Source organism: Rhinatrema bivittatum, chromosome 2 (genome assembly GCF_901001135.1).
Source record: "Rhinatrema bivittatum chromosome 2, aRhiBiv1.1, whole genome shotgun sequence".
Lineage (NCBI taxonomy): Eukaryota > Metazoa > Chordata > Amphibia > Gymnophiona > Rhinatrematidae > Rhinatrema > Rhinatrema bivittatum.
This window is the reverse complement of record NC_042616.1, coordinates 288,034,881-288,058,584: the sequence shown is the minus strand read 5'-3', so window position 1 is coordinate 288,058,584 and position 23,704 is coordinate 288,034,881. Positions and strand designations below refer to the sequence as shown.

The 23,704-nt window shown below is 42.2% G+C and overlaps 1 protein-coding gene across 15 annotated transcripts in view; it reads left to right on the top strand.

The window, feature by feature from the left end:
• EZH2 (enhancer of zeste 2 polycomb repressive complex 2 subunit) overlaps positions 1-3,642 on the top strand; it is a 425,637-nt gene extending 421,995 nt beyond the window's left edge. For all 15 annotated transcript variants that reach the window (XM_029589584.1, XM_029589586.1, XM_029589588.1 and 12 more), the window contains one exon: positions 3,317-3,642. In XM_029589584.1, the coding sequence (XP_029445444.1) occupies positions 3,317-3,377 (61 nt within the window). In that variant the 3' untranslated portion in view covers positions 3,378-3,642. The remainder of the gene's footprint in view (positions 1-3,316) is intronic.
• Positions 3,643-23,704: the final 20,062 nt, after the last annotated feature.

The window sequence follows — 23,704 nt, the reverse complement described above, 5'->3', positions numbered from 1 at the left end:
GGACAAAGCCGGAAGACAGGATTCCATCTTCGGCCAGTCTGTCCTTCGTAACCTGTTTGCAACATGACGTACCAACACCCTTCCGTCTGCCCGGTGGGGTTCAGGATGCCCTCTCCCAAATTCCACCCCAGTTGTGCCTGTTGCACGCCTTTGGGTACATTTGGTGCAGATTCGGACATCCTCAGCTTGGTACTCACCCATATGTGAGGACTACCATCCTGCTTGTCCTGTAAGAAAGCAAATGTTGCTTACCTGTAACAGGTGTTCTCACAGGACAGCAGGATGTTAGTCCTCACGAAACCCGCCCGCCGCCCCACGGTGTTGGGTTCGTAATGTTTTGTTTTATTTTTCGGCACTGCCTGTAGCTTTCAAATAAGACTGAAGGGGGACCCCTGCTGGCTGCAGGGTTAGTGCCATGCAGGGCATGCCCAGTAGGGGCCAGTCAAAGTTCTGGAAACTTTGACAGACATTTTCTGTGATTAGGCTCCATCCTGTGATGTCACCCATATGTGAGGACTAACATCCTGCTATCCTGTGAGAACACCTGTTATAGGTAAGCAACATTTGCTTTATATAGCTCTTCTCGGTCAGTGGCCCTTTCGGTTGCAGTGTGTTGGCTGCTGTGGCTTTGGAATTGGGCGGCTGACTCATGGCCTAAGACCTGACTAGGGAAGTTGCCCTTTAAGGGAAGCTGCTATTCAGGGAGGATCTGGACCAGTTGGTGACCCAAGTCCCAGCACTTGCCAGAGGACAAGGGCTACTCTTTTTATAGGGAGAGCAGAGATAGAGGGCAGTTTTGATCCTCTTGAAGGTACTATCTGGGTAGGCAGTTTTTTGTCACCACCCCCATGGTGTATTCTGGGCCGATCGGCTGGGGTCAGTCCTTTCGTGGAGCCAGAAGGCAGAGAACTGATGTTAGTTTGGTTGCAGGGGCCAGCAGAGCCACTTCTTGAGTGCCCAAGGGTCCATTCCCATTTTGGTTCCCATAGGAGGAAGTCTGTGGGAATTGTACAGAGAATGAACCCAGATAACATCCTACCAGTGGGTGTCTGTTCTGAGTACGTGTTGGACCTTTATTGTTCCATTCATGATGTCTTTTTGGTTTTGCCCTGTTCCGCTCTGGCCAAACAGGCCTTCCATGAAACTTTACTAAAACTTCAGTTCCTGCAGGCAGTGATTCTGGTTCCCCATTCTGAGCAGGGTCAGGACCATTATTCAATTTTTCATTGTGCCCAAGAAGGATGGGTGTGAATCGCTGTCTGCAGGTTTCCTGTTACCGCATGGAAATGCCGCGGTCTGGCCTTGCTGCCGTTCATCTGGCTGAGTTTCTGTGCTCGCTGGACGTAACAGAGGCCTACATTGACATTCTGATCCAGGAAAAGGACCAGAGGTACCTTTGTTATTTGCATGCTGCAGCAACACTTTCAGTTCAGAGTGCTATCCTTTCGTCTCACAACCGCACCATGAGTGTTCATCAAGGTAATGGTCGTGATAGCGGCAGCTCTTCAGCGCGAGGGAATTACAGTGCACCCATATCTCGACTGGTTAATCCCTGTAGTGTCACAAAAGGAAGCGGCATGGGTAACTCATCAAGTGGTGCAGTTCTTTGAAAGCTTGGTCTGGGTGATCAGTTTTGCCAAGAGTTCCCTCCAGCCCACACGGTCTCTGGGGATACAGTTCAATACTCGGGTAGGACACATGTTCCTCATGGACAACTGGATTCACAAGCTACGCCAGCAAGTTCAGAGTTTCCTGGAACTACTGGTTCCCTTGGTGTTGGACTATTTGTAGATGCTTGGCTTGATGGAGATGACTCTGGACTTGATTCCATGAGTCAGGGTGCATATACATCCCTCCAGGTGTCGCTGTGGTCAATGGTCTCTGGAGTCTCAGGACTACTGAGGGCAGCTTATTCCGAGTCAGCGGATACGAGAGTCATTGGCCTGGTGAATGGATCCTTCACATCTGCTGAAGGGGGTCAGCTTAGCTATGCTGTTGTAGATCTTGGTGACAATGGACACGAACCTCTCCAATTTGTGTGTGTGTGTGTGGGGGGGGGGGCTCATTGTCAGGAGCAGGTCATTCAGGGCAGGTGGTCGCCAACAGAAGCTTCTTGGTCCATCAACAGACTGGAGACCAGGACCATTCAGTTAGCTCTTCTTCACTTCCTCCCACGGATCCAGCGGAGGGACATTCAGGCCCTCTTGGACAATGCCACAGCAGTGGCATATGCTACTCAACATGGAACCCGGAGTTCGGGAGTTTAGATGGAAATGTCACTCCTGTTCCCATGAGCGGAGAGGAACTTACAGCTGCTCTCAGCAGTGCATATTACCAGTCAGGAAAATTTTCAGGCTTACTTTCACACAAGTGATAGTCTTGAATACAATCTACATACGAAACACTGGGAAAGTGCTGGCAGTGTTGGGTGGCAAGTTAAGTGAAGATTGAGACACCATGGTTTTTTCAAGTAAAGTATTTTGCTAAATCTTCTAACTGCATAAGAATATCTTCAAAAATAAGTTTGAAACACAGATGACCAATGATTATATTATAGATGCGATCTTTTTAATATCTTATTTAACTCTTTGAATGAGTGCACCAGGCATCTTTATATCATGGTCATATTGCCATTGAATGAAATATAGTCGCAACTTCATTTTGTTGTAAGGTGAATTTGATTGATATGTTGGACTTTTCTGTTCACCTTGTGGGTTTTGGGAATATAGTGGTCTAATTGCAGCAGAATGGAAGTGTTCTGAATAAAAGGTAAACCATTACTAGTTATGTGGGTTTACTGAAAGAATGCATCTTGTGGATGTAGTCTATGCTGAATAAAATGGCATCATGTCAGTTGAATTGGATATAATCTGGAAAAATAGTTGGAACATGGGATTTCTAATAATTTTTATTTATATTTATTTTATTATGCTATATTGATGTATTTTATTGTTCTTTGGGTCCCCTTTTTAGGGGGAGGAAAATTACATTAATCAAATTGCATAGATTGTTGAAACTGTTGTGGTAAAAGGCAGGTCTCCCTTGAGCAGAAATAAATTAAAGAAATCTTTTTTTTTTTTTTTTTATAAAGCTGAAATCTTTGTAAGTTGTGATACCTTATACTGAGAACCAATTAAAAAAAATGTTGCTCCAGTAAAAGGTAAAGGATCCTACAAAGATTTTGTTTTTATACAGGACCAATTTGATTGACTACTAGAACTTTCTTTTGTAAAGCTAGAAACCAAGATGGTCTGTTACAGAAAGGAAAACTTTTGATACATGTAATATTAATTCCATCTTACTTTTTTTTTTTCAGATATAGCCAGGCCGATGCTCTTAAATACGTGGGCATTGAGAGAGAAATGGAAATCCCTTGATTCCAGCTACCTCCTCTTCAAACAGCTGCCTTACCTTCTTCAGGAACTTCTAGTATTGGGGCAATTTTAGATAGATAAAATGATGCAATTTGGAGTTCTGAATTTGCAAAGTACTGTAACAGTAATTTATAGAATTTATAGTGAGGACTTTAAATATCAACATTATTGCCTTTTTACCAGCTGCAAAGTGTTTTGTACCAGTGAACTTTTGCAATAATGCAGTGTGGTACATTTGCAACCTTGAATAAAGGATACTTGAACTTCTTCATTTGAATTTGACTGTTGTATTTTGCACTTCAGAAAATAATTCATGTTTACCATGATTTTTTAAATGTATTTATATGTACTGTTAGGCACATGTCAATTGGCAAGTATCCTTTGGCATATCAGAGATGCATTATGATATTCATCAATGGTGTATGTTCACTAGGTCTGTTATGCTAATCATTGCCAATTCTAGATTCCTTCCAGTATTTCATATAGGTATAATGAAAACTGTACAGTAGCAGCTTTATTTTAAGACACATTGCTTGCAACATTTGTAATAAAACTCAAACAGGTGTGAAAACTGAGTTGAAAAATATTACAACAGTAGCAGGTATAAGAGAGGTCTCTCATTTATGTCATCTAAGATTTGTGGGATGCTTAATAGAACATAAGAAATTGCCATAGTGGGTCAGACCAAGGGTCCATCAAGCCCAGCATCCCATTTCTAACGTGGCTAATCCAGGCTACAAGAACCTTGCAATTACCCAAACACTAAGTAGATCCCAGTAATCACAGTGGATATTCTCTAAGTCAACTTGATTAATATTAGTTAATGGACTTATCCAAACCTTTTTTAATCCCAGTTACACTAACTGCACTAATCACATCATCTGGCAACAAAATCCATATTTAATTGTGCGTTGAGTGAAAAATAATTTTTTCCGATTAGTTTTAAATGTGCTACTTGCTAACTTCATGGAGTGCCCTCTAGACCTTCTATTATCCGAAAGAGTAAATAACTGATTCAGATTTACCCATTCTAGACCTCTCAAAATTTAAAGACCTCTATCTTATCCCCCCCTCAGCCGTCTCTTCTTCAAGCTGAACAGCCCTAATCTCTTTAGCCTTTCCTCATAGGGGAGCTGTTCCATCCCCTTTATCATTTTGGTCACCCTTCTCTAAATTTTTTTGAAATATGGCGACCAGAAGTGTACACAGTACTCAAGGAGTTGTCTCACCATGGAGTGATACAGAAGCATAATGACATTTTCCGTTTTATTCACCATCCCCTTCCTAATAATTCCTATCATTCTGTTTGCTTTTTTGATTGCTGCAGCACACTGAGCCGACTTATTTCAATGTATTATCCACTATGACACCTAGATCTCTTTCCTGGGTAGTAGCTTCTAATATGGAACCTTATATCATGTAACTACAGCATGGGTTATTTTTCCCTATATACATCACCTTGCACTTATCCACATTAAATTTCATCTGCCATTTGGATGACTAATCTTCCAGTCTCGCAAGGTCCTTCTGTAATTTATCACAATTCACTTGTGATTTAACTACTCTGAATAATTTTGTATCATCTGCGAATTTGACCACCTCACTCGTCGTATTCCTTTCAGATCAATTATAAATATATTGAAAAGCACCAGTCCAAGTACAGATCCCTGAGGCACTCCACTGGTTACCTTTTTCCACTGTGAAAATAGACCATTTAATCCTACTCTCTGTTTCCTGTCTTTTAACCATCTTGTAATCCACAAAAGGACATTGCCTCCTATTCTATGACTTTTTAGTTTTCTTAAAAGCCTCTCATGCATGACTTTGTCAAACACCTTCTGAAAATCCAAATGCACTACATCTACCGGTTCACCTTTGTCCACATGTTTATTCACACCTTCAAAAAAATGTAGGAAATTTTTGAGGCAAGACTTCCCTTGGGTAAATCCATGCTGACTGTGACCCATTAAACCATGTCTATCTAAATATTTTGTGATTTTATTCTTTATAACAGTTCCTTAATTTTGCATTTGTATAAAGATCCTTTCAGTCAGGATTCCAACATGTTACTTCTGTATGTCAGAAATACTTCCTGGTGGATGGATTGTTGTGGTATCTAAGCTACATAAATGTTTTTAAAAGAATAATTATTTCTCCAAGAGCAAGTCAGATAGCAGTCCCCACAAATTGGTGGCATCATCCAGCAGAGCCCAGGATAGAGCTCTTCTCCAGAAGCTTCTAGAGCTTTAGCTATTCTCCTCCTGAGCATATATCAGATGGATATATATGTTTAGAGAGCACCTTGTGCGACAGCAATCAGTTTTTACCTGCAATTCACCAAGAATGTGTTTCTCTTCACTTTAAGGATTTCATCTACATTTCTTTCAATTCTCACTGTTTTCCAGAGGTTAGAACAGTGGGCTACAAACCAGGGAAACCAGAGTTCAAATGCCATGCCTTGTGACCTTGGGCAAGTCACTTTACCCTCCATTGCATCAGGTACAAAAAACTTAGATTGTGAGCCCTCTTTGAACAGGAAAATACGTTCAGTACCTGCATGTAATCCAATTTGAAGTTCCTGAAAAAGCAGAATATAAATCAAATAAATTGGCCTAAGTCGCTGCCTGCTCCTGGACCCTGCAATTTCTTTAGTTTAGGTTTTCTGGTTTGTTCAATTTTTTTGTCTTTTTTTGTGGCTGCAAACTCAGACTCTTTATTTTTTAGGCCTCTGTGTAAATTGCAGGATTGGTCAGGTTTTTGAGACTTACTTGATTTCACATCGTATATGTCAGAAGTTTGCCAGTGGTTTCATAAAGTGTGCACAGTGTAGTCTCGTGATGTCTGTTACAGACCTTCATGACAAATGTATGCAGTCCTCATGATCAAACCCAATATTCTGGATTGTGGCACCTGTCAGAAGATGGACCCCAAGGCATGGAGGCTCCAGAGAGAACAGCATGAACATGTCTTTTTGTCCTAGCCTTGGAAGTTTGAACCCCACCTTTATCCCCGTCCACATTGGTAGACACGTGAGCATCATCGTCCACTGGCAGTGCATCAACATTTGGGAAAAATTGCTAGTTTTCAGGGCCTAACACTGGAAACAAGCATGGGAGTTAGGGACTTTTCCCTCTTCTTCCACCCAAAGCATGCAAAAGCTTCAGCTGCATTGGTTCTGGCAAAGTGTTTACATCATTGCTATCAAAGCATGATGCTAGAAGTGGGGAAATCTTGGCAACTGCCATAGGTCCTCCCAAGCAACCTCAGCGGGAGGGCTGCTCACATTCTAGAAACTACCAGGCTGTGTCAGTCTTCAGGAGTCCATACCACAGTCCACAGATACATACATCCCCTTTGGTGACCCAGGAAGATCTGCCCCCTTCTCCTGAGACCCATGCAATTTTAGCATCTGCAGTCTGAGAAGGAACTGGACAGAACGATTCACAAGCCAGAGTCTTGCCATCTTTCTTGTTCTGATGCATTGAGTGCTTTAGCAGCAATGCTGATGGCAGTGAATGGAGACAGACCTCAAAGCTTTGAAAGCGCTAAGCAGCATCAACTCATTACGGTGCCCCACAAAGCTTCAGGAGTAGCCTGCACTATCTGCATATAGATTCATTGGAAGAAGCATCACTGATACCCTATATTGAATCAGAACCTACTCCCAATTATCTGGGAATATGATTAGTAGATTGATGCATCCAGCTCTCCAACTGGTGGTAATTTCCAGATCGAAATCTTGGGACTGTTTGTACAGGAAATGTCCACAGGCTACCCTTAGATCCCTCACTTCCACAGGCAAAGAATAATTCTCCTCTAAAGAATCTATCCCTTTTAGACTTAATTCAGATAGTGGTGAAAGCCATCCCACTTGATTTGGAGGTAGACTAGCTCAGGATACCAAATTGTGGCCTCTCAAAGTACATCGCTGCCCTGCGTTCAAATCCCACTACCACTTTCTGTGACTTTGGGCAAGTCACTTTACCCTCCATTGCCTCAGGTACAAATTTAGATTGTACCAGGGGATAGGGAAATACTTACAGTATCTGAATGTAATCAACTTTGAAGTGCCGAAAAGTGGAATATAAATTCAAATAAGTAAGGCAGGATTAGGCAATTTCGATCCTCAAGAGGCTGTAAATCAGTCGACTTATAGGATATTCCTAATGCATGAGATAAATTTGCATACAATTGAGGCAGCGTGACTACAAATCAATCTCATGCATATTCATTAGGGATATCCTGAAAACCTAACCGATTTGCTGCCCTCTTCGACAAAAGTTGCCTAGGTTTGCCCTAAAAAAAACCCCCAAAAAAACCTGGTGGCAGTGCTCATCCACCAGGTTGAGCGAGATATGTACAGATTGGAATGTGGGAGACCACCACCACCCATATACACATACACCACCAGTACCGCAAAGGAACAAGTTTTGCAAAGTGCCATGTCCAGAATGTTCCCAGATTTGAGAAGACTTGGCTGCCACACCAACTAGCTCTAGTCAAATCTCTCAAAAAGGCCACGAGATCTAGGAAAGCTTCCTAGGTGTCCCCAGGGAGGGAACTGCAGACACCTTTTTTTTTTTTGGGTCAGGGGGTGGGGGGGATGTTACCTCAACGCTGTGTTTAGTATCCACATAGCTACTTATCAGATCTTTATGATCCCATATATGCATTCTATGCTGAATGAGTCAATGAAATTCTAATTTTCCCATTCAGGAGAAATTAGAAGAATATATTAACTTAATGGGCTTGAAAAAAAGTGTGAAAAGTTGTAGGTTTTTTTCTCTGATAACAAGCAGGTATGAATTAGCCATTATGCGTAGGCAAGCCCCTTCATCCAACATAGCATAGGAAATTCCCATGGGGCTAAGTCATTTGTTTTACTTGGACCTGGGCTAATCGGCACCCTCCATGTGCTTGCATTCAAAGCCATAGTCCCACTCAGTGTGGCATGCCAAGGCACAATCAATTGTATTGGAGCAGAGTGCTTCAGCACAGTAGCCCAGGAACTCTGTTACTGAGTTTAGGGTGTAGCAGGCACAGCTGACACATCCATGGACCTGGACTCCATTTGAAGGGAAGTGTCAACACAACTGGCGAGTGCTTCAGAGCCAGCTGCTGTCATGATGCAGAGTTCTTTCACAGCTGTTAATACTGCCCTTAGTTATGAACTGATCTGGGTTTCTGAAGAGTGTCTCTCCTCCAATTTGGAGAGGGTTCCCCAGTTAATGGGGGCCCGGCTATCAGAGCTAGTGAAGAACTTCTTTGCCTCTTTAATCCCTGGAGATCATACTTATCTGGCAGGGGAGATTGTCCAAGATCCAGAAAGGGAAATTGTAACCTCTTCTGTCCAAGATAGAGAAATGTTTCCTATATAGTTGGCCTCACACAGTCTCACACCATTGCATGCCTCATCAGAAGAGCTTCTGGAGTTAAAAGTAAGTCTTCGCCACAAGGTGGTGGTTTCTTATCCAATGGAATCCTCTCATGAGTCAGAAAGGGATGAAGTGGACTCTATTCTTTCTGAGTTTTTTCCGAATAGTTCTTCCTCAAAACAGCAGAAGTCTCCTTAGTCACCCTCATCCTCTTTTGGGTTGTGACTGTGTCCCCCCTATCTGACTTGCTTCAGCATATTTCTTTGGAGAATCTCTGCTACTCCAAATTCTTAGGTAAGCTGTAAGATGATGTCCATCAATGATGGGAAGAAAAACTCTTCAGGCTTCCTCAGTCTACAACAGAGTCTGTGGCTATCCAGATTCAAAGGCTCTTTAAGGACCTCCAGATGAAAATGTGGTAGATGCCAACTTCATGCTTACGGTGGTTTTGAAATTGGATTTAAAATATAGGGTCAAGCTTCCTCATGTTATGAGGTTGTTTAATTATCACACCACTTGATAGTGGTGGATTCAGCATTGAAATGTGATACGTTCACTTGTAATGACACCAACATGCTTCCTGAGAAGGACCCAAGGATAAGGGACACATCTTTTGTGGGAAAAAGGTTTTCCAAGGGTCCATACTGAGTGTCCAGATTGCAATTCACCAACTCTAAGTGGTGCAGTATCTTCACGAATGCATACAAAAGCTCAAACCTCTGTTGGATTAGGCAGACCCAGAAGAGGTGGAATTCTTGCTCCAACGAGGAACATGAGAAGCACCTTATCTGTTCTACTTACAAAGCTTTTGACACTATGGCTAGAACTTTGGTTGTTTCTACAGGAGCCAGACAACTTGTGTGACTACCAGTGTAACCGCCAAGAGAACAAGCATGATTATCTTGCTGATGTGCCTTGCACAGGGGATGATTAATCAGAATCACTGTCTCTTGAACTTTGTTACTGAGTAAAAGAACATCAATCTGACTTGCACTTGCTATCAGCTCTGGCAGTGGACCAACCAGCCCCTGCTTGATGCCATTCTTCCAAAGATGCCTCTTCTGCTCTGCCAGTGTCTTTGCGCATCTCCCACTCTTCAATAGCAGCTGCCTGCCCAAGGTTGACAAAGGGAAGGGGATCAGGACAAGCTTTTTATATTTTGGAGATCCACTTCCCACCTTACCTCCAGTAGGAGGAAGGAGACTGAACAAATGTTTGGTGTGGGAGAAGTTCAAGATTAACTCCCTCCAGATGATTCTTCCTTTTCATTCAATCTAGGGATTGGATATGTGCTCTTGATCTGATAGACACAGGCACACATCCCCATTCATCCTGTTCATCAGAAGTTCCTCAGGTTTGTGGTGCACACATACTAACAATACTTATTGCAGCCCTGAGGGTGTTAACAAAATGACTTGTAGTAGTGGTGGTACAGCTTCGTCAACAGAGCTGGATGATTGGGCTAGTGACAGGGCCATCCCCATCAGGAGTTCTAGAGTCCCTGGAAAACCATATGGCTCCTCCAATCCCTGGGTTTCTTGGTCAATTTTGCCAAGTCAAACCTGGTTCCAGTTCATACTTCAGGAGAAAGTATTTCCCCCTATCCACAGAGCAGCATTGCTGAGAGATTTAGTTAAGTCCAAGCATCAGCATGGTTGGTTGGTAGGTCCTGGGCCTCCTCAGACACATGGATGCTGCAGTGTTTGTGTTACTCTGACTTGCCTGCACATGTGGGCCTTCAGTGGAGCCTTCAAGACCCTGGGTTAAGAACATCAGTGACAGATGAATCTGGAGTTCTGAAAGTGTGCCTATTGCATGTTCCATTGCAGCAAGTGACTGTCCACCAATGCTTCCACCAAGGGGTTGGGGATGCACAACATAGAGATATGGACCCAAGGATCATGGTCCCCAGGAGAGCCATTTACAAATCAAAATCTGGAGTTGTGAGCCATCTGCTATGCTCTAATAACTTTCACCTTCTTTGGGGGGAAGAGGATCTTGATTCAGATAGACAATCAAATGGCCATGTTCTACATAAGTAAGCAGAGAAGTATAAGCTCCTATGCCTGTGCCCAGAAGCCTTCCAAATCTGGTTGTGGGCAGGTCATCATAATGTCCATCTCCAAGTGACCTACCTTCTGGGAATCCAGAATATGTTGGCGAGCCAATTCAATATGATCCATGGATCAAGGGATCACAGATGACTTATTCAGTTACTAGTGAAAGTCACCTCAGAAGATAGCAGAATGGTTGACCTATTTTGCTCCATGCATCTTAGCAGCTACAGATCATTTTCTGATGTATTGGTGCTAGACTAGAGAATTTGACTACTCTCTGCTTACTCCATGATTCTTCTCATTGCTAGCACCATCCAAAAGTTATTTAGAAGAAGGTGAAGATATCTTCTTAGCACCAGCCAGACCTGGCAAGTGTGGTGTCCATATCTTGTCTGTCTGTCAGTTTAGTCTCCGGTTCCTTTGGGAACATCTCTGACTCTCATAACTCAGGAAGAAGTCCTCACAGTGTGAACATTGAGAGTGCAGTAGTTTCCTCTTTGCTTCTTCCCAAAGAGGTGTAAGATGTTCTGATTTCAGCTAGGAAAACTTCAATCAGAAGATCCTATGGCTTCAACTGGAAGAGGTTTTCAACTTGGGATAGGGCTAGCCAGCTTGACCTTATACTTATCTGGCCCAAGGAACTTGCTTCAATATCTATTCTTCCTCTCAACCTCAGGCCTTAACGCTTTTTCAGTCAAAGTTCATCTCTGTGCCATTGTGACATATCACTACAAGGTGGAAGGGGCTCTAATCTCTCTCCACCCCCTGGTATCAAGATTCATGAAAGGACTGTGGCATTCCTAGCCTTCAATCAATAAATCTCCAGTACCTTGAGACCTCAGTGTAGTCCTACATCAACTCATGAAACCTTTAGAATTCTCAAGTCAGTGGTCTTGAAGTTTCTCACCTGAAAAATGGTGTTTATCCTGGCCTTAACTTCAGCACTAAGAGAAAGTGAACTATCAGCTCTGGTTTCATATTCACCATACCTGCAATTTTTTTATTTTTTTTTTTACAATAGGGTGGTTCTATGAACATCTTCCAAAAGTAGTATCTGCATTTCATATTAATCAAGTCATTGTCTTAACTAGACTCTTTCCAAGACCTCATGTGCACAAAGGAGAACAGGCTCTTCAATCCTTTTATTGTAAGAAAGCCTGGAATATTACCTATACAGTGCTCAACCTCACTATCAAGCTTCTTAACTGCCAAATGAACTCTCTGTCCAATTGGTTAGTGGACTATATAGCACTCAATTTACACATGGGCCGGCTTACTGATTACAGAATCTATCAAGGCTCATCAGATGAGCCATGGCAATTTCAGTGGCTCATCTTGGAGCCACTTCTATTGAAGACATTTGCAAAGCTGTTGCTTGGTCACCTGTTCATATCTTCATGTCCCACTACTGTCTGGGTAGCATGTCCCAAGGTACAGTAACTTTGGACAAACAGTTCTGTGCAACCAGTTTTCCAAGTAATCCACTGTCCACTTGGTAGGGCCAAATTGTTTTTAGGCATATGCTTCTGCTGTGCAGCCCTCAGCTTGGGGACTCCCCATTCATAATGCCTAATTTATACCTGCTTGTCTATGGAGAAAGCAAGTTTGCGGTACCTGTATAAAGGATTTTTTTAATAGATAGCAAGATGAACTAGCTATATTGAATACCCACCTGCTTCCCTGGAGTGTAGACTACCTTGCTAAAGCTTAAGGTCTGGAAGAGACTGAGGGTTCATAAGGCAGTGCACGCATCTGGGACTCCTGTGCATGCTCATTAAATGTTACTGAACTCTGAGAGCTGGGTCCGTGTTAGCATTGTCTGCCATCACCCACACATAATGGCTAATTGTTCCTGCTGTCTAAGGTAAACTCTGTTTAGAGGTAAGCAAACTTGCTCTCTGGTCAGATTAACATTCAATGTTTTTAGGGTTACTTTTCAAAATACCCTCTATAGCAATAGGTTGCATGTACATTGTACATTCGGACTTTGAGTATATTTGCTTTGAAAATACTCAGCTAATTGGCCAATTACACACCCACATTCACAAGTAAAATTACATTTATTTGGAGGGTTTAACTTGTGTATATACACTTTATGTGCATATTTTTAAACTCAAGCTTTGTCGTAGGTGCTAACTACCCTAAGTTGATCCCCTGGAATGCCTCTTAAGTGTATGTAATAGTACTTTGAAAACCAGATTAGATAGAGAAACTCGTATTCCTCATCCCAGAGAACACACAATCCCATGCAGCTTCCCAGACAAAAACTGGGATGGGGTTTAGACTAGATAATGCATAGCCAATGTCCCAAAGTCTATTTATTGTAATCTGTTGGTTTAGTATAACCTCAGATTGTTGAATAGTACAGAATGGATGTAAGCTACATTTATTGGAAATCCCTCCAAGTGTCTCTTGGCACACCTCTGCTTAAGAAATACTGCAGCTGGACCTCTCCTCATTCTTGCAAACCAGAGCAGTCATAAGCTGTCCCACTGCAGGATAGAACATGGGTATTTTATTTCCTGATCCTCAAAGATTCAGGAGAACTCTAGAATTATGGACATTCTAGCTCTATAGCCTTGGACATATTTCTTACTTGAGTAAAGTTCAAGGTGATTTCTCGGACATGTTGATCCTATTTCTTTCAAAATGGGTTATGGCTATGCTCTATCTCAGAAACGTATACTCATATAGAGATACATGCTAGCCCCAGGTACTGTTTGCCATTTGGCCTTGTCAGTATCATGACTATTTATCAAATGTCTAGCCATGAAATCTGCACATCTTCACTTTCAGGGATTACGAGTTTCCCTATCTGGATGGTCAAGAGCACATCGCTGGAGTTTGTAAAGAATCATTGGCTTGTTGGAGTTGTTAGTTAAGATTTTGAATAATTTAAAACAATCTGAGACCCTTGATTGGAATTCATAGGATCTCAGCTAGACATTACTTTGGTTAAAACCCTTTCTCTCCACAGCAAGGATAATCGGTTTGTTGTTTACAGTGAAGGGATTAATGAAAAGTCAGCAGCCATCAGTTTGGAACATGTTGGGACGTTTGAGTTCATGTCTTTCCTAGGGTATATTTCCACATGCAACAGGCCAAATGCACCCTTAGATTCAGTGGTGCAAACCTCACCAAATTACCCTGAGATGGGGAGCCCATATAAAAGGGCTTCATGCTCAAGATCCCTGGTCCACATGAGAAAAGTGTCAACGCACAAATTTCCTCAAGCTCTAAGCATTACTGAATGCTGTAAAGATTTGCAGAGATCAACTGGACAACAAAATTGGCCTAATTCAGACAATCAGGTAGTCATGTTGTACCTGAACAAGCAGGGAAGAATGGGATTGTCCCATATGTGTTGGCAAACTGTCAGAATCTGGAAATTGGTCAGCTCTCAGGAGATGACCTTAAGAGAGACATATTTGGCAAGAAAGGATAGATCCAGTTGGATTCTAAACCACCATGAGTGGTCAACACCCTAGATAGATCTGTTTGTGACTTCTATGCACAAGAAAAGTTCCTGCCTTCTGCTTCAGAGGGATATCAGAGGACAGGCTAGCATCAGATGATTTTTTTCTACATTGGGGAAAGTCTGCCATATGTATATCTTCTACTTCAAAAATGATATTAAAGCTCAGAACAGACCACAGAGTTGTGATACTTGTTAGTTCCTTTTTTGGCTAAGACAGATTTGGTTCTCATGCTTTCAAGAGATGCTTATTAGGGAACCAGTTTAGTTGGGGAATTTCCCCACCCTCATAACATAGCACTGGGGAACGATACTTCCTAGATGTTGAGGTGGAAGTAATTTGTTCTTTTGAATTCTCTAATGGAATATCTGAGATCATTCTGGCTTCTAGAAAAGATTCTTCTAGGAGATATTATGGTTTCAAATGGAGAAAACTACAAACTGGTGTGAGTGTAAATCCCTAGAACCTCTCTTGCTCCATGCAAAAGCTGCTTGAATATCTTTTATAATTTTCAGAGCCTGGTCTAAATAAAAACTCTTAAGGAACTGACGCTCATCATTATGAGGATAATAAACCCACTTTTGAGCATCCTTTAGCTGTCAAATTCATGCAGGACTGTTTCAAGTCTCCCATTCATAAAAGCTCTTTTTGAGCCTTTGACTCTTTTGTGTGCTGAAGCACTAACCTGGAAGATCATATTTTTGGTGGTGATCACTGTGGCCTATAGAGTTGGTGAGCCACGGGTGTGAATGCCCTATCAACTTTATATGACATTTTATAATAGAGTAGTTCTGTACACACATACGTGCTTAAGATGGTGTTGAGTTTCCACGTTAAATGGTCAGTCATCTTCACATTTCTTCCTGTGCAGATGGCCACTAACGTGAACAGTCTGGACTACAAAAGAGCCTTAACCTATCTAGAGCAGACAAAATCCTATAGAAAGTCTACCCAGCATTTTGTTTGTTAGTTTTAACCCAAGTAGGCCTGGTATTATTATAGCCAAATCCATGCAATCTAATTGAACAGAAGATTTCATTTTCTATTATGCCCAGACAACCTGTTTCTAGGTGGACATGTAAAGGCACATAATGATAGAGCCATAGCTCCTGAGATCAGTCTTTATGGAGATTTGCAAGACCATGATGTAGAGTTCAGTCCACACATTTACATCACATTATTTGGACATCGATGGATGTGACAGTAGGTTTGGTTGATATATCCTGCAACATTGCTTTGATGGGCAGAACCCAACTTTCTCTCAGCTGGGGCCTATTAGTTTGCATTGCCCTTCAAAAATATATATATAAATTGAGAATATCCCAAAAATATATTCATCTATTGGCATTTGGGTGTTCTTGTTTGTTCAAAGGTAACCCATAGCTATTGATTGCCATTTGTAAGGACTGCATCCTGTTTGTCCTTAGAGAAAGCAAAGTTGCTTACCTGTAACAGATGTTCTCTGAGGACAGGAGGATACTTTGCACAGAAATCTGCCTGCATCCCTCCCCTAGAAGTTGACATCTACCTAAGGGCCTCATTTACTAAGCATTTTTCCTATAGACACAGAATGGGAGAAAAGCCTTAGTAAATCAGGCCCTAAGCTTGATATAAAAATGAAGGTGGACAGCAATGAGGCAGGTGATCCTGCACATGTTCAGGAACATGAATAATGCTCTGATCACTTTTGGAGAAAAGACCCATCCTAGATGCTGCTGGATGACATTAGCAATGGGATGGACTGATATCTTACTGTTCTCTGAGAATACATATTACAAGTAAGCAACTTTGCTTTTTAGGATGGTTAGTGGAGTAATCATGCAATCATCTTGGAGGAGGCTGTTGCCCCAAAATTAAAGGGAATAGATGTGGACACGAGTGACGTTACCCATGTGTAGTTGGGTTGAACTGGAGATCAAGGAAATTAAGTAACTCTTGTAAATACATGTCCCAGAATTTCTTTTGACTTGAAAGTAAATGTCCTTAATCACTAGCTTGCACCTTTTCCAACTTGCCTTGTGATTGTGGGTTTTTTTGCATGCATTCTATTTTATCATATATATACATGCATTCCTGTAATAGTTCCTTTGGAATACTGTAAAATTCAATAATTGTAAATGTGCAATTCAAAACAGGAGACGATCACTTTTTGTCAATAGGCTAACGTTACCTTGTTGTGGAAATTACTAATAAACCATGACAGCGTTGACAACACTTCTATTACCTTGCCAGTAAAAGCCTTAAAATCACAGGGGGTAATTTTCAAAGGAGTTACGCATGTAAATGTGACATACTATCGTAGCAATTTTCAAAAGCTATTTACTCGAGTAAAGTGCACTTACTTGAGTAAATCCTATGGACAATTCAATGGCATATATTGTAGCAATTTTGAAAAGCCCACTTACTTGAGTAAAGTGTATTTACTTGAGCAAAAACCAGTTTTGCTCGAGTAAATGCTTTTTAAAATCAGGCCCACAGTGTAATGATATATTTCCAGCCAGATGGGTAAAAACATGGACAAATACTGCATCAGGGAGCCTCATTCTTAACTACTAATACCATGCCTCACTAGCAAATTTTGCATCTATCTACATCTGACAAGCATAAGTTTAACTAGGAATAAACATTTTACTGTGATTGTGAATTTATGAACTTCTCAGGACTGTATTTAGTATTTGAATTTAATAATGTATCATCCTTTGCACCCAATAGGAGATATATGTGGGCCTCTGTAACTTGCCTCAGGTTCTTAGCTTTTCTATTGTATCTGAGGAGTAATTCTTAACTTTTAGGTAGCTGAGATGTCTTGATCGATGAAAGGACAATGGAAAATGTTTTATGCTACTGTAAATTGTATTGCTATTGGTGCTATATAAAGTGTATTCTTCCATTATGATTTAATAGCAAATAAAAAAAAACTATTTAAAAATTGACTGGTCTGTTTTTTCAAAGTATTTTATTTTGTCTTAAGGGATGTCCTATACACAAATCTTATGTCTTTGTTCTGACTTCTCCCTTAGGGGTAGATTTTATACCGCACGGCGACGCATTCCGGCCTTCCCCAGTTCCCTCCCAGTCTGCTCCAATTAAGGAGCATACTTGGAGGGAACTTCCCTACCCCCCCCCCCCCCCCACCTAACCTCCCTTACCCTCTCCTCCCCAATCCCCTAAACCCTTTTTTAAGAACATAAGAAATTGCCATGCTGGGTCAGACCAAGGGTCCATCAAGCCCAGCATCCTGTTTCCAACAGAGGCCAAAACCAGGCCACAAGAACCTGGCAATTACGCAAATACTAAGAAGAACCCATGCTACTGATGCAATTAATAGCAGTGGCTATTCCCTAAGTACAATTGATTAATAGCCATTAATGAACTTCTCCTCCAAGAACTTATCCAAACCTTTTTTGAACCCAGCTACACTAACTGCACTAACCACATCCTCTGGCAACAAATTCCAGAGCTTTATTGTGCGTTGAGTGAAAAAGAATTTTCTCCGATTAGTCTTAAATGTGCTACTTGCTAACTTCATGGAATGCCCCCTAGTCCTTCTATTATTCGAAAGTGTAAATAACCGAGTCACATCTATTCGTTCAAGACCTCTCATGATCTTAAAGACCTCTATCATATCCCCCCTCAGCCGTCTCTTCTCCAAGCTGAACAGCCCTAACCTCTTCAGCCTTTCTTCATAGGGGAGCTGTTCCATCCCCTTTATCATTTTGGTTGCCCTTCTCTGTACCTTCTCCATCACAACTATATCTTTTTTTTAAATGCGGCGACCAGAATTGTACACAGTATTCAAGGTGCGGTCTCACCATGAAGCGATACAGAGGCATTATGACAGTTTCCATTCTATTAACCATTCCCTTCATAATAATTCTTAACATTCTATTTGCTTTTTTGACTGCTGCAGCACACTGAGTCGACAATTTTAAAGTATTATCCACTATGATGCCTAGATCTTTTTCCTGGGTGGTAGCTCCTAATATGGAACCTAACATCGTGTAACTACAGCAAGGGTTATTTTTTCCTATATGCAACACTTTGCACTTGTCCACATTAAATTTCATCTGCCATTTGGATGCCCAATCTTCCAGTCTTGCAAGGTCCTCCTGTAATTTATCACAGTCTGCTTGTGATTTAACTACTCTGAATAATTTTGTATCATCCGCAAATTTGATAACCTGACTCGTCGTATTCCTTTCCAGATCATTTATATATATATATTGAAAAGTACCGGTCCAAGTACAGATCCCTGAGGCACTCCACTGTTTACCCTTTTCCACTGAGAAAATTGACCTGTCTTTTAACCAGTTTGTAATCCACGAAAGGACATCGTCCTATCCCATGACTTTTTAGTTTTCGAAGAAGCCTCTCATGAAGGACTTTGTCAAACGCCTTCTGAAAATCCAAATACACTACATCTACCAGTTCACCTTTATCCACATGTTTATTAACCCCTTCAAAAAAATGAAGCAGATTTGTTAGGCAACACTTCCCTTGGGTAAATCCGTGTTGACTGTGTCCCATTAAATCATGTCTTTCTATATGCTCCAGTCTTCAGGTACAATGGATGATTTTAATGATAGGTTACAAATTTTAACTAATAGATCAGAAATTTCATTTTTTTAGTTCCTTCAGAACCCTAGGATGCATACCATCCAGTCCAGGTGATTTGCTACTCTTTAGTTTGTCAATCTGGCCTACTACATCTTCTAGGTTCACAGTGATTTCATTCAGTTCGTCTGACTCATCACCCCTGAAAACCATCTCCGGAACTGGTATCTCCCCAATATCCTCATTAGTAAACACAGAGGCAAAGAATTCATTTAGTCTTACTGCAATGGCCTTATCTTCCCTAAGATCCCCTTTAACCCCTCTGTCATCTAATGGTCCAACCGACTCCCTCACAGGTTTCTTGCTTTGGATATATTTTTAAAAGTTTTTATTATGAGTTTTTGCCTCTATGGCCAACTTCATTTCAAATTCTCTCTGCCTGTCTTATCAATGTTTTACACTTACCTTGACAATGCTTATGTTTTATCCTATTTTCTTCAGATAGATCCTCCTTCCAATTTTTGAAGGATGTTTTTTTGGCTAAAATAGCCTCTTTTACCTCACCTTTTAACCATGACGGTAATCGTTTTGCCTTCCTTCCACCTTTCTTAATGCACGGAATACATATGGACTGTGCCTCTAGGATTGTATTTTTAAACAATGTCCAAGCCTGTTGAACACTTTTAACCTTTGCAGCTGCACCTTTCAGTTTTTTTCTAACTATTTTCCTCATTTTATCAAAGTTTCTCTTTTTAAAATTTAGTGTTAGAGCTGCAGATTTACTTATTGTCCCCCTTCCAGTTATTAGTTTAAATTTGATCATGTTATGATCACTGTTGCCAAGTGGCCCCACCACCGTTACTTCTCTCACCAAATCTTGTGTTCCACTAAGAATTAAATCTAAAATAGCTCCCTCTCTTGTTGGTTCCTGAACCAATTGCTCCATGAAGCAATCATTTATTATATCCAGGAACTTTGTCTCTAGCATGTTACATTTACCCAGTCAATATTGGGGTAATTGAAATCTCCCATTATCATTGCACTGCCAAATTGGTTTGCTTCCCTGATTTCTCTTAGCATTTCATCATCTGTCTGACCATTTTGTCCAGGTGGATGGTAGTATACTCCTATCACTATACTCTTACCCAACACACATGGTATTTTGTTTTCTTTGTTGCACAGCTTACGTCAGCTCCCAAGCTGAAGTTGCGCACGCCTGCAGCCAGGTCTTCGGGCCAATGAACAATGGTGCTGTCCCAGCCTGCTCCACCCCTTCAAAGAAGCCCAGCACTTGTGCGCATACTGGACTTTATGCGCATGGCCGGGCCTCTTCAAAAATTGGTTCGGTGCGTACAAGGCTCGGCCATGCGCATAAAGCCCAGATTTTAAGCATGCAGGGCGTTTGAAATCTGGGCTTTATTTCCCAGGTTATCATTAACTTCTCTAAAGAGGAAGTGCAAGCAAATTTGTCAAATCTATTTTATCATCACCAATAAAAATTTCCAACAACAATCAGACAAAGCAGCGAGAACAAACAGCAAACATAGGGTCCCCATCCCTATAACAACCCCCCCCCCCCCCCCCCATAGAGTAAATGGACCAGCCCCGGACCCGGACTCGAACATGGCGCGCCAGCAGCTGGCCCTGCGCACGCAAGTTAGGCAGGCGTAACTTTTGGAATAAAGGTAGGGGGGGAATTAGGGCCGGGGGGTGGGGGGAGGCGGAAGGAAAGTTCCCTCCAAGGCCGCTCCGATTTCTGAGCGACCTCGGAGGGAACGGAGGCAGGCTGCGCAGCTCGGTGCGCACAGGCTGCCGATTTTGTGCAGCCTTGCGCGTGTTGACCCCGGATTTTAAAAAATACGCGTGGCTACGCGCGTATCTATTAAAATCCGGCGTACTTTTGTTTGCGTCGGTCGCGCGAACAAAAGTACGCACTGGCGTAGTTTTTTTAAATCTGCCCCTTTATGTATAATCTTTTTTATTAATTTTCAAACACAAAGGAATTATAAGTACACAGATGATAATATATGATACGTAATGTACTCTCTTACATATCACACATTATCTAGATCGTATTTAAACCCAAACCTGTGAATCCCCGTATCCTCCCCCTCCCCTTGCTGAGATGGCTGATCTTAAGTAGCAGAATGATAAGAATATAGGTTACTAAAAATGTTTTTTCAAAAAAGGATAATGTGCAATACTCAGTATTCAAAATCATTCAAAATTTGACTGCACATCATGTGCAGTAGAGACTGTATAAATGTCATCACACCGCCATACACTGTCGCTTAGACATCGAAGAAGAATATTTGCTGGAGCGGTTCCATACCTAATAGAACAATGACCTTATTATTCCAGTGGGTTATGGAAGGGGCATCATCTTGCCTCTACACTTGCAGGATGGCTGTTGCTACTAGCACAAAAATTTTATTGAGCCATAGTTTGTGCTTCAGGTTGCCTGAGAAATATTCTCAGCCGCAAAATAAAAAAACATTTTCCAAACTGTTTGACTCAAACTGCATCTCCAAAGAGAATGACCCAAGTTTGCCACTTCCACTTGGCATTTAGTACAGATATCGGAATCTGCAATCTTAGCTTGACGTTGAGACAGATACACCTAACACAACACTTTAAATCGAGTTTCCCTCATTAGAACATTGCAAATAATCTTGGGAATGGTCAAGAAGGGAGCAGTAAAAGTTGAAAGTGTAAATTGGAACTGTAATTCCTGCTACCATTTAGATCAGTGTGCATCCAACGACCAAGATTTATATTGAGTTTCCATGGTCTTACAAAAAAAAGGAAACAGAGTGGCATTGAGGATCCTCCTGATCAAACCAGTCCATGAGAAACTGCCAGTTCGAGTCTCTGAAATCCTGGGCCTGTAAAATTTGGAGCTGGTGTCTCATGTGATGGTAACAGAAAAAATCCTGAGAAGGCAAATGATATCTAGTGCACATGTCTGAAAATGACAGTACAGAACCACTAGTGTTAAACATTTGAGAAAAATGTACAAATCCCAGCAATTCCCATTTAATGTGATAGTCCCATACCTGGAAGAAAATTCCCATTACCCCAAATAGGCATGAAAGAAGAAAGACTAGAGGATAAGGAGGCTTTGGCGGTCAGCCATCGCCAAGTTCAGCGGAGAGGAGAGAGAAGCAACAGAGTGTACATGACGCGGCACAGCAGAATATTTAGCCTGGAGAACAAATCTCAAAGAGAAAACTAACTGTGACTCTAAAACAATATCAAAGTAAAATGTGGTATTCAGGAGCCAGTCTCCTATATGCCTTAGATTTATGGCATGATTATATATCCATAAGGCAGGGAACCGCAATCCTCCCTTAGAGATAGGTGTCATTAGCACCCTGAGAACCAGCCTAGGTTTCTTGCCTCTCCAAAGATAATGATTGTGCCCCATGAAACCTTTTGAGGGTAGAATCATGGAGAGATAAAGGTAAAACTCCCATTACATAGAACCCATGAGGTAGTATAGTCATTTTTACGAGATGTACACATCCTGTGAGTGACAAGCGTAAATGCATCCAAGAAAGGACAGAAGTCTCAGTCTTGTCCTGTAGTTTGGAAATATTTATGGAAAAAAGGTCAGAAATGTCCTTAGGCAGCCAAACTCCCAGATATTTAAGCCATGTCCCCACCCATTTCAAGAGAAAATCGTACCCCCACTCTGCCATGTTCCAAGAGCCAATCACCATTGCTTCTGATTTGTCCAAAATTAGTTTGAGACCAGCTAAAGGGCATATTCTCTAATGACACATAGGGGTAGATTTTCAGAGCCCTGCTCGCCTAAATCCGCCCAAAACGGGCGGATTTAGGCGAGCAGGGCCCTGCGCGCCGGGAAGCCTATTTTACATAGGCCTCCCGGCGCGCGCAGAGCCCCGGGACTCGCGTAAGTCCCGGGGTTCTCGGAGGGGGGCGTGTCGGGGGCGTGTCGGGGGGCGGGCCCGGTCGTCGCGGCGTTCCGGGGGCGTGTCGGCAGCGTTTTGGGGGCGGGTACGGGGCGTGGCTACGGCCCGGGGGCGTGGCCGCGCCCTCCGTACCCGCCCCCAGGTCGCGGCCCGGCGCGCAGCAGGCCCGCTCGCGCGCGGGGATTTACGCCTCCCTCCGGGAGGCGTAAATCCCCCGACAAAGGTAAGGGGGGGGGTGTAGACAGGGCCGGGCGGGTGGGTTAGGTAGGGGAAGGGAGGGGAAGGTGAGGGGAGGGCAAAGGAAAGTTCCCTTCTAGGCCGCTCCGATTTCGGAGCGGCCTAGGAGGGAACGGGGGTAGGCTGCGCGGCTCGGCGCGCGCAGGCTATACGAAATCGATAGCCTTGCGCGCGCCGATCCAGGATTTTAGCCGATACGCGCGACTACGCGCGTATCTACTAAAATCCAGCGTACTTTTGTTTGCGCCTGGAGCGCAAACAAAAGTAGGCTATTCGCGCTCGTCTGAAAATCTACCCCATAGAGCATTACACAAAGAATTGATGGGGGTCAGTAATATGTATCAGCAAGTTGTTGGTGAATGCCCCACTTTATAGAAAGTGTTCCCACATATTATCCCATGTAAAAAGTTATGGGATAGGTGGCAATGTCCTTTCATGGATTACAAACTGGCTAAAAGGAAACAGAGAGAAGGATTAAATGGACAATTTTCTCAGTGGAAGGGAGTGGGCAGTGGAGTGCCTCAGGGATCTGTACTGGGACCCTTACTTTTCAATATATTTATAAATGATCTGGAAAGAAATATGACGAGTGAGGTAATCAAATTTGCAGATGATACAAAATTGTTCAGAGTAGTTAAATCACAAGCAGATTGTTATAAATTGCAGGAAGAACTTGTGAGACTGGAAAACTGGGCA